The sequence below is a fragment of the Ascidiella aspersa genome, chromosome 3, assembly GCF_963924565.1.
Source record: "Ascidiella aspersa chromosome 3, kaAscAspe10.2, whole genome shotgun sequence".
In the NCBI taxonomy this organism is placed as follows: domain Eukaryota; kingdom Metazoa; phylum Chordata; class Ascidiacea; order Phlebobranchia; family Ascidiidae; genus Ascidiella; species Ascidiella aspersa.
Genome location: NC_139449.1, coordinates 39,436,914 through 39,448,915, shown reverse-complemented (window position 1 = coordinate 39,448,915; position 12,002 = coordinate 39,436,914). Strand labels below are relative to the sequence as shown.

The 12,002-nt window shown below is 37.8% G+C and overlaps 1 protein-coding gene and 1 long non-coding RNA gene across 3 annotated transcripts in view; both read left to right on the top strand.

Moving 5' to 3' along the window:
- The first annotated feature begins 890 nt into the window (after positions 1-890).
- On the top strand, positions 891-4,024 carry LOC146162950 (uncharacterized). Of its 2 annotated transcripts, XR_014494710.1 has the most exons (4): positions 891-1,010; positions 2,436-2,501; positions 3,068-3,147; positions 3,360-4,024. It is a non-coding gene; the product is annotated as an uncharacterized LOC146162950 (long non-coding RNA). The 2 variants fall into 2 exon arrangements; XR_014494709.1 differs by lacking the exon at positions 891-1,010 and having other exon boundaries at positions 2,394-2,501.
- Positions 4,025-4,471: 447 nt separating this feature from the next.
- Positions 4,472-12,002, top strand: part of LOC146162949 (ribonuclease inhibitor-like) — a 30,946-nt gene continuing 23,415 nt past the window's right edge. The window contains exons 1-4 of the mRNA XM_083385340.1: positions 4,472-4,480; positions 4,656-4,755; positions 6,554-6,610; positions 7,165-7,406. Coding sequence (XP_083241466.1) covers positions 4,472-4,480; positions 4,656-4,755; positions 6,554-6,610; positions 7,165-7,406 — 408 coding nt within the window. The remainder of the gene's footprint in view (positions 4,481-4,655; positions 4,756-6,553; positions 6,611-7,164; positions 7,407-12,002) is intronic.

Here is a 12,002-nt window from a genome sequence, read left to right as displayed (position 1 = left end):
TAACCCTAACCCTAACCCTAACCCTAACCCTAACCCTAACCCTAACCCTAACCCTAACCCTAACCCTAACCCTAACCCTAACCCTAACCCTAACCCTAACCCTAACCCTAACCCTAACCCTAACCCTAACCCTAACCCTAACCCTAACCCTAACCCTAACCCTAACCCTAACCCTAACCCTAACCCTAACCCTAACCCTAACCCTAACCCTAACCCTAACCCTAACCCTAACCCTAACCCTAACCCTAACCCTAACCCTAACCCTAACCCTAACCCTAACCCTAACCCTAACCCTAACCCTAACCCTAACCCTAACCCTAACCCTAACCCTAACCCTAACCCTAACCCTAACCCTAACCCTAACCCTAACCCTAACCCTAACCCTAACCCTAACCCTAACCCTAACCCTAACCCTAACCCTAACCCTAACCCTAACCCTAACCCTAACCCTAACCCTAACCCTAACCCTAACCCTAACCCTAACCCTAACCCTAACCCTAACCCTAACCCTAACCCTAACCCTAACCCTAACCCTAACCCTAACCCTAACCCTAACCTAACCCTAACCCTAACCCTAACCCTAACCTAACCCTAACCCTAACCCTAACCCTAACCCTAACCCTAACCCTAACCCTAACCCTTTCCACAAATGGCTGAGCAAGGTTTTAGTGATGTCATAGTCCAGGATGTTATAATCGCAGTACCTGGGTATTCTCATTTTAACCAGAAACTTTTCGACGGCGACAAAAATTTTTATTTTTCACATCAGTTACTTCAAGAATTCTTCACAGCCCTCCATATAAGCCAGAACATGGGTTTAGATGAGTTTAGTCAGATTGTCGATGAACTGGTCGATAGTCCCCACTGGGCGATGGTGAGAAGGTTCCAATGTGGGCTTCTACTCGGAGATAACTTCACGGTTCCAGAATCCGATGAATCCTCCAGTGATGCAGAATCCGATGAATCCTCCAGTGATGCAGAATCCGATGAAAGAAAAAAGAAAAAAAGAAGTATGTACACCATTTCTAACCGTGATTTCTTAGATTATAGTTTGGTTTGGTGACATGAGCAAAGTACACCGTGTAGTACAAACTACTTCGCTAGTATGAAATGTATTGTATTGATATGTAAGGCGCTTTTTTTACCTAAAAAATAATTAATTTTGACCTAATAGATTAAAATTCTGACGTAAAAATAATTAATTTTGACAAAACTTTAACCTAGTAGCGTATCCAGGGGGGAAGGGGTTGAAAACGCCGTTTTTCGTCTCCTGTTTGGTGGACTGTAAACGCAGGATGTTTTCCTCTTTCGCCTTTTGTTATTTGTTCAGGTTTAGTATTCGACAATTGACAACGCAAAGTCAAGCCGTCTTACTTATCGTCAAAAACGTTGAGTTAGGCGCAGCTAATGTTCCTCGCTGTTCGCGCTAATATCTGATGTTGGTGTAACATTGGCATTTAATGATTGTTACCTCAAAATTATTCTCTATAACCATATCGTAAGACCACGTGTTTAGTGTATAATTGACATAACTTATTTTTCTATTATTTTGCTGACTTTGGCAAACAGCTCGGCGCAGATATTGCGCTAATCGTGGCATAATAAAACCCGGGAAAAACGATCTTCATTTAGTATTGCAGGTGGTGAAAGACGTGCTTGCAATTTAGTGCTAGTCCCGTACATGAAACTTGGGAAACTGCGCTGCTGATAGTCTAAACATGATTCTATCAAAATCAACACATACTTACCGTCTTGGTCTAATTTCTCGCCTGAAGTAAACGATCGCACACTAAGCGGTTTCGACGCACGTGTTCGCCTTGGGTCGTAAAAGTTTGCTTTGCTTTGCTGAACGTTAATTGGCTGTTTCTGATTATTTTTTCATGACGTTATTACAAATCACTATTTTATAACGTTACTCATTAACGATAGATGGGAAATAGAGAAGTTCCTTAAGATTTAAACAATGCTTTGTTGTATAAAAGTACCGCATTAGTGTTCATCGTTGATATTTTTGGCATTACAAGAAGAAAACAACTATTAAAATGCCGAAAAAAACAAGACGTTAGCTATTTTAGAAAATTGTTGAGCAAACAGTTTGATTAAAATACATTGTAAAAAGAATTGCAAAAAAATAAAAACACATCATTTTAATACAGAAGCTATCTTCATGATGAAAATGTATGCGATTTGCAAACCTTTACTTTTATGTCGTGGTGCAATGTGTCACCAAATCGAGTGTTATAATTAATAACAATAAATATCCCTTCCTAATTAAATCCTGTGTATTAGAATCGAAAACGACTTTATTCTTGAATAAATATTTCTTGAATTTCTAGTTGTTAAACTCCTAATTTTTGCAATATACCTCAGTTAACAATTTGTGCTTGCCATGTAACCTGGTGTTCAATATTAATCATGTTACCGAATGTTTCCAGGTTTGCCTGCGAAGTTCTTCAACAGATTTCTTGCGATATTCCGGCGAAAAACAAAGCAATTAAAGGGTTAGTCTTAACTATTTTATCTCTATTTGCTTCGGTTCGTTAGGTTGGGAATTTAAACGAAATTTGTTTCATTATTTTTCTGAAATTACTTTGTGGTTATGAATCTTTTTTTACAAAACTATTACACTACACAATCTTGCTGACTATAGCTTGTACAAATAGATATCATAAATATATTTCTTGCTCAACTCTGTAAAGCTTAAACGTGGAAAAAAAATATTGAAATAAATATTACATCCCGGGTTTTAATGGCAAACCGAAATAGTCGCTTAATTATTAATTTTAGAAAACTGCATGCGGTGAGATTCGAACTCACGACCTCGGCCTAACGGGACCGCCACTCTACCAACCGGGCTAAGTTTTCCTTTTTATCAATAATGCCCTTAGTTACGCCCATGCTACAAAATATGCAAAAGTTAGGTTAAATTTGAAAATCAATTCTTGGTGCTTAAAGCTTCTGTTTGGTTTGTCATGTAAGCATAATTTGATGGATCCTGGGAAGCTGTTTGAAAAATATCCATGTAAGGTGGTCATATGTGAAAAGTGTGATGTTATGTTTTACCCAGGAACGTCAGAACCATCAACTAGTTCATCGACGCACTTGGCAACTCCGCAACCACTTGATGGCGCACCATCCACACTACAAGTATTGCAGTTGATGTTTACAAACAAAAATATATTATAACAAATAAATTTCAGTAGCATTTTGTACTGTTTTGCTTAAGTAGTGCAATTTTTTGTTTAAAAGTTTTATATAAATTAATTTAGCTAACTAATTAGTGAAAATGAAAGAAATTGTTTTGGATGTTTGGAATAGTTTTAATATTTTTATGATTTATTGAAATGCAATTCTTTCAGGCATCTGTGTGTGAGGAGAAGATACAGGGAAGCTCCTTGCTGCTCGATCAACATCCAAGCGTTTCTCCAAGAGAAGCGCAATCAACTTCAAGCTACGGGTTTGCTATCACCACCAACCTGTTTATTGCCACAAGTTTTGTGTAACGCTAAACATATTTAGGATTTGGTCGTGCCAGAATATTTCACCTCGACTAAGATATGGCCCATTTATCCATAGAAATCATAGTTGTTCAGGTCATATTTAATTGGATTAATCGCTTCCATCAGGAATCGGTAACCTAAGCCCAATGAAAACAACGTTGCGACAAATGTATTGATTGCGGCCAGCAGTGTTTTTTTAAGGTGTTTTGGGAAACGGTGAAATTTCTCCAGCGGTTTCCAAAATTTTGGACTTGCAACTGTTTGGTATTTAAATGAAACACTTGCGGTCTTTTAAAACTACTTAGCGGTCACCCAAACCAAACCTTAAAAAAAACCTGTAAGCCCTTGTGTGGATATGTAGCAACACTTTATTATGGTTCTTTGGTAAAACTAATTACTAATAAACTACTTGACGTGAAAGTTTATTTGTTTGTAGCCAGTTGAGACCCGGGAGCTTCCACCCACAGCAAGCCCAGTCACAGTTGGCACAAGATTCGTCTGCTGTACAACCGACACATCAACAAACTGACCAACAGGTTGCTATTTTCTTTCTATAATTTGGTGTGATTGATATTAGTAGCAGTTTAGTTTGATCGCATGTGAATACAATGGGATAAATATAGCCTACTGGTTGGCATCTGGGAACTTTAACGTTTTGTAGCTGGACGCTATCGGGGTCGCATCACACCCAGTGTTCTAAACAAGATAATTTAAAATGACTAAATCCCAGTCAAATCATTAGCAAGCAACTAAAGTCCAATTCAAGTCTTTCTTAACAAATAACAAGTATAAGTCGTTAGTTACTTAAGCCCAAGTCAAACTTAAGTCACAACATTGTCATTTTAGAACAAATGTTAAACTTGAGTTCTGAGCAATATTTCGCATAACGAATATCAAAAACCAAACTCATCGTAAGTTAAGACTTTTACAATGGACGAAAATAAACCAGTATTCAAATTAAAGCGCTAAATATGAGTTGTGTGAGACAACATTATTCACACTCCAGCGCTGTAATCGTCACTGTGGCTATGACGTCACCAATAACACCCCTCCCAACCCCAGGTAACCTCACACTTTGCGCCCATGCTTCTGCTTGATACGCTTTTATAATTATAAGAGTTGTTCTGTTTGTTCACCAGCTATGTTTGTATGCAGGTTGCCAAGCAACAAGCAGCTACACCACCTGTCAATCAACCAAACCAACCAAATGTCGACCAAAGCAGAACGGACAATCCGCAGAAACCAACAAATGAAGGTAAGCGACCATTTGATGAACTTACAACTGGCAATGATTCAGATTATCCTTCATTTGGAAATCATTAACTGCTCAGCATCAGGGGCGGATCTAGAGGGGGGCGATATGGCCATGGCCCCCCTCCAAAATTAAAAACTATGTACATTTTTTTTACTTAATAGGCAGCTTATTTTCGCGGTTCCCTAGGTAGTATGGCCTATTTTCGCCAAAATAAACCATATTTTCAAGCTTTGTAGTGGTGTTCGAGCTTATGGCGCCATGTAATGAATATTTCAAAAAAATGGTAAAATTCGTTTCGCGCACTCGCGCAAAGCGGCGTTTTTCAGATTTGCAAAGACGGCTTAAGTGACCGTACGCTGACCTCGACTTTATAATAACTAACTTATATCCAAGTACAATTAAAAGCTTTTTTGTTGTTAATGCAAATCTGTATCAGAACCAGCCTGCCAATATACTTCATCCGGCCCGCCGCCTCTTTGACTAATTAGACACGAGTCCATTTTAAATACTTTTTGACTATTTTAAGTGTGTAAAGGCAAAAAAGTTTCGCGCTTCGCGCTAATGATCTTTATACATCCAGTGTGTTTACGTTTTGATGCTCTTTTTGAACTAGATCAGCGCTTCTTTACTGTTGCGCCGTGGAAAGCTGCCAAGTGCGTCGCGGACAAACGGAAAACGTATTCAAACATAATCGACAAATATTTTTTAACGATTTTTTTTTTTTTTTTATGTAACAAAAACAAGAAATTTAAAAGAAATACCGGTATACCAAAAAAATCGCGCTCGCTAGCTTCGCTCGCCAGGTGTGCCCCAAATGGTTAACAAACACTAAAATAGATTAACTATAAAATTTATCGCGTTTTCTCAAAGTAGTTTTATTACACTTTTTTAATAGTAGTAGGGGGATGGAGACGTGTGCACTCGAGTTTTAAACCAAGTATACGCTTTTTTAGCGAATTTGCGCCACGACTTTGCTGCCTCTTTAAAAGTAATTATAAACACGTTTTCAAAGTGCAAATAAATCCGAGGCCCACCTGATTCACAATTGTTATAAAGTTGTAATAACACAAAATCTCATTTAACATATGTTGTGCGGCCCGCAGAGACCTTTTTGAGTTTGCTTTTGGCCCGCGACTACTACACAAAGGTTGCCGACCCTTGTGTAAAGATTTGAATAAACTATCCAATGTTAGGATCAACTCTGCATAGAGTTTTGCTCATTTCAGCAACCTTATTTGGCAAAAAACAACTACAGTAACTTAAAAATTGAGAAAAGTGTCATGAAAGAACCACAGCTGACCGCAGCAGACAACGCTATGGTTTTATTGCGACGTGGCCTCGGCGCTTTTTCGGTGGCATGTGCGGTTGTCCTCGCCTTTTCGGGAAAAAGCAAGATGTGTAGACAATAGACATGGTAGCGTCTTTCAGCGATATTCTTCATACCGGGTCAAACTAGGAAACCGGCCCACTGTAGAGGCTAACCTTATTACTTTTTCGTGCTTTCAAAAGGTCTGTTTTTCGCGTTATTCTGCAGGAGTTAGTTTATTCGGCCAGCCGATGTTATTTTTACCTGAATTATGGCGTCACGCAATGGTATACTTTTGTGACGTCATATCTGAAAAAATTGTGACGTCATATCTGAAAAAAATTCATGGCCCTCCCCAAACTGAAATCCTAGATCCGCGCCTGCTCAGCATCTAATTAAGCTTGATGGGCGACTTAAAAGTGCGAAAAGTGAAAGTTTGTCAACAGAAAAACTTACATGTTTGTAAAATATGTTTTCCTGATATATTTCCAGGCAAGGCTGAGAAATTGTACAAACGCCTTTCAAAGCAATTCAAACGAGAGCCCACTGGTAAGTTTACAACATTTATTTTACTTTGTGCTATATTTTCACTGGACATATATATTCAAACAAGTAAAACACACGTGAGCATTTTGGGCGCTACAAGCTTTAGCCGTGAACGCGATTAAAGAAACACATTAAGTAGATGGCGGTAAAAATATAAAATCATCAATCTATGGATAACCTAGCATTAAATAAATATCTTCGTGTAAAAATGACTTCGTTAGAAACAAGTTCTTCTCTGGGTTGATCTACTCACGTAAACTTTTTACTATTAGTTACGATTTTGAAAGTTAGTTGTCCAACAACATAAAACAAGCCGCTTACATGGCAGAAATATTACAATATCTTACACAAGTACTATCTCTCTTATTTATTGTGATTTTTTGCCGGTCTGTGAACATATTTTTATTTAATCAGTTCGTCTAAAAAATTTGGAACTTCTGCTTTAAACAACCATTGTTAGAACAATTCACACTTGTGACGTCACAGTGCCAATTGCTGGTTCAACCTACAATGTTATTTTTGTTGCTTTTTTAATATTTGTTGAAAACTGTGTTTAGATATTGGAATGATTATTGATTTGCAAGAATGCAATGAAGCAGTGATCCAGTCTTTCGCAAAGCACTTCCCTGTGGAGGCTGATTTTAGCCGCCAACCCATCGGTACAAGTTCATGCCACGCTTTGGGGCGGATGCTCCAGCATGTCGACAAACCAATCGAGATGTTGGGTCTGGGGAACTGCAAGCTGACAAGTCAAGGTTTCGAACACATTTGCGAAGGAATCGGGAAAATGACTCACAAGGTAAAGTGCTTTCATGTAATTATCAGCATGTTGTCTCGTTTAATTTATTTATAGATTAATTTGTATTTGTTACATTATTGATATAAAGATTTCAATGCCATGCCCTGGCTAACAGTTACTTGTAGCGTGGTTTCCCATATAAGGAAGCATGTTAAAACAGAATCGCGCCCCCCCCTGTTTTTAAAGGTACAGAATAAATATGAAATTAATTACCGGGACAACTTATTAGTTTACTTCAGGGGCCACAAACATGTTAAACGATTGGTTTACGAATGTTAGTTTGTAGCGTTTTTTTCGAAAGCATTAAAACTGTATTGCAAAGACTAAACAGGAATTGCGCTTTAAGCAAAAACGCATTGATCTATTAAATTATATTTTTATGGAGTTCAAAATCCTTATGACGCTTTGGCTTAAGACAGTGGTTCTCAAACTGGGGTCCGCGGTCCTTTTGGGGGCCGCAAGACAATTTTCTGGGACCGCGAAGCACCTAACAAAAAATCAACACGACGCTCCTGAAGAAGAATTTTTTTTGTTTAATAAACTTTTCAGGCAGCTTACTTTTCCAAACCAAGTTGGTTATTAGTTGTCCATTGACGTCATTGCACGCTTTAAGTTAAATTGTCCATTGTGACGTCATAGTGTTGCGTTGTGCTAATAAGAATTACGTTTTTACAGCTTGCTGCGCTGACACTGTGGGCTATATACGGTCACGGTTTTAAGACTGTTCGTGATTGCTTCACTCAAATAAGTGATTCGTTAGAGGTTAACATAACTGATAGCAAAGAAGCAAGTGCACCCATCCCATCGTTACCATTAAAACAACGTGTATATTTGTCTACATTTTAAAAATTTGTAATTTTATTTTTATGGCGAATATTAATATTGAATATTAATATATTTTTTTTTTAAATTATTTTTTTTTTCAAAATTTAAAAATACAAGCCAGTCTTAAGACGGTGGTAACTTTTTAAATACGGTGGTTTGTAAGAGGTAGGTTAGTCGCTTAACAAGTGTGTTAAGCAAATTTCTATCTCTTGGTTTGGCGTTTACTTCGCGATTTGTTGTTAAAATTATAACATTTCATATTTTCACCAATATTTTAATATATATATATATACATATTAGGCTAGAATAGGTATATGGACATTGGACACATTAGGTAATGGGTGTTGTTAATAATATTTGCACAAAATAATTATCGTTATATTGAGACAGTTATCGTTTCCACACAACTTAACCATTTGAATTAGGTTTATTGAAAATAGTACTGCATATTATAGAGCAGGGGTCGGCAACCTTTTTCTAGTCGCGGGCCAAAACCAAACTCAGGATCTTTGCGGGCCGCACAAAATGTTAACTAAGAATTGTGTGATTGAAATGTTAGAACAACTGTGAATCAGGCGGGCCTCGGATATTTTTTGCGCTTAAAAACGTGTTTAATTACATTTAAGTGGCAGTAAAGTGTTGGCGCAAAGCGAGAAAAAAGCGTTTATTTGGTTTAAAATTCGAGTCCACATCATCCATACTACTAATGTTAGTAGTATCGTCATCCATACTACTAATGAAAAGTCTAATAAAGCTACATTGAGAAACGCGATAACCTTAATAGTTAATCTAGTTCAGCGTTTTTTAAGCTTTTAAGTTAGGGCAGACCTGATGAGCAAAGTAAGCGCGATTGTTTTTTGGTAAACCGACATTTGTTTTAAATTTTTGCAAGTTTTTGTTACATTGCCGAAAATAAAAAAATGATAAAAAATATATGTCCATTATTTTAAATACGTCTTCCGTTTGTCCGCGACGCACTTGGCAGCCTTCCACGGCGCAACGGCAAAGAAGCGCTGATCTAGTTCAAAAGACAGCATCAAAACATAAACAAACCGGGCGTAGAAAATAAAGCACATTGAAATTTTCCGCAATTGCATAGTTAAAATGGTCAAAAAGTATGTGAAATGGACTGGTGTCTAGTTTGTCAAAGAGGCGGCGGGCCGGATGAATTACATCGGCGGGCCGTAGGTTGCCGACCCCTGTTATAGAGTATCCTTAGAGATGTGGTCACAACATATCGCCACAAATTTATGATGACAATCAACAAAATCCGATAATTGGTGCCTGGGAGTTCACGGTTAACATGGATTAAACTTCGCTGGGTTTCCGCCATTTTGTACTTGACGCGCATCATGTGCTTCATGTAGATCATAAGTTCCCAACGTGGGCGGTACCGAGTTACAAGGGGGTGTTTTTTTTTCTCGTTTGGGGGGGCGCCGAACACGCATAAGGTGGCGTTACATAAAAGTACTTTCCACAAAACTTTACAAAAAGTTCCCATATAAACAGTAACAAACAGCACTGTAATACTGTATGTAACATTTGAGCTTAAATGGCAAATTTCGTTCTAAGAACTTGTAGAAGTTCCCCCCCCCCCCTCTCTCATTCTTAACTTCTGACGTAACAAAGTAAGGGTATTGTTCTTATGTAAGGTTGTTGTTGCGCTTAACCGTTTTATACGCGGGAAAATGTTTGTATAGTTAAAACAGGGGTCGGCAATGTAATTCATTCGACCACCGCCTCTTTGACAAACTAGACACAGTCCATTTTAAATATGAAGTGCGAAAAATTTCAATGTGCTTTATTTTCTACCTCCGGTTTGTTTACGTTTTGATGCTGTCATATAGCAGCGCTTCTTTACCGTTGCGCCGTGGAAGGCTGCCAAGTGCGTCGCGGACAAACGGAAAACGTATTCAAAAATGTTATGCATATATACATATATTTTTTAACATTTTTTTATTTTTTATTTTCGGGATTGTAGCAAAAACTTTCAAGAAATTTAAAAGAAATGCCGGTACCAAAAAAAATCACGCACACTTCGCTCGCCAGGTGCGCCCGGACTTAAAAAGGTTAACAAACACTCAACTAGATAAACTATAAAGGTTGTCGCGTTTCCTCAAAGTAGTTTTATTACACTAATATTAGTAGTATGGATGATGTGGACTCGAATTTTAAACCAAACAAACGCTTTTTCTCGCTTTGCGCCAACACTTTACTGCCACTTAAATGTAATTAAACACGTTTTTAAGCGCAAAAAATATCCGAGGCCCGCCTGATTTACAGTTGTTTTAACATTTTAATCACACAATTCTCAGTTAACATTTTGTGCGGCCCGCAAAGATCTTTCTGAGTTTGGTTTTGCCCGCGACTATAAAAAGGTTGCCGACCCCTGATTTAAGTCTTGGTGCAGAAAGTTGAATTTTTCGTGATAATAACATAACCTTGTGAAATAATGTATGTCTAGTAGGAATTAATCTTTTATGTTCAGCTAGCGCCAAGCTGGATTGCATTATGAAACTATATGTTGAATTGTCAGCCATTTTTATTGCAATAGCGCAAAGAAGTATTCACCAGTGTGTTTAAAGCTTAACGCAATTATTGCAGGGAGTCGAACCGTTTGAATTTTCCGGTTCAGGTTCGGTTCGGGTTTAAGAATTATTTCGGAATTCGGTTCAGTTCCGGTTTCGGTTTCGAGCAATTTTAAAGTTCCGGTTCAGCTCCGGTTCGACCATCGTTATTTCAAAACCGGTTCGTAAGTTCCGGTTCGGATCCAATATAAGTTGCGTTAAATCTAAAAATGTGGGTCAATAAATGTAGAGAATAATCTTTGAATTGTAAGTCATTTAATCTAAGTTACGTGACTTATTAAAAAAACAGCAACTCAATATTGAAATATCTAAAAAATAAAAAATCAACCTTTTATTTAATCAATATTTATATTTTTTTCATAAAATTTCGAACATGGCGTAACTTGACTCTGTAAAATACAAGTTGTTACGTCATGCTGGAGTGCTTACAGGTCCGGGTTCGGCTAAGGTTTATGTTATTTTAAACTATTTGGTTCAGTTCCCGTTCAGCTCCTTAAAATCTTATAAAAACCGGTTACGGTTCGGAAAAAATCGATCCAAACCCGGTTCATAAAGTTCCGGTTCGGTACCGGTTCGACTCCCTGAAATATTGTTGTATGTAAATTTTATGTCCTCTTGTCCTGTTACCTACATGCCTTATTTTTTAAGTTACGCAATTAATTTAGTTCAATTTATACACATGCTCACGTAAATTCCTATAGTGAATGCATGTTAGTCAACCTAAAACATGACTGACAGCTCATCGAAACAAAAGTACAGACAGTATAATGTCAGAAAACGATTAACATAATACTTTACTGTAAAGCAAGATGGAGGGGGGGGGGGCGATATGAAATAATATGGAGCGCAAGGGGCACTAGTGTAAAAAAGGTTGGGAAACACTGATGTAGATCAATCCGTTTCCCCGCTCTTTTGTACGATTCAGCTAACACGCGAAAGCACTAAATCACTTTCCCAAGTTACGTTTTGTTTTGTAAGAATTTCGCACTGATTCAAAAAAAACGTCCTGGAATTTAAAAGTTCGGCGCCTATGTACGTGACGTATAAGAAGCGATTCGAATTTTGCTTGAAATAACGCCATTAATAGTGTAATTTGACTGAAATTGCAATTGTAGCATTCTTGAATCACCGCGGCGCAACATGCGGAAGTATGCATAGCGCTTTAGTGCTCAACTGCTCATTG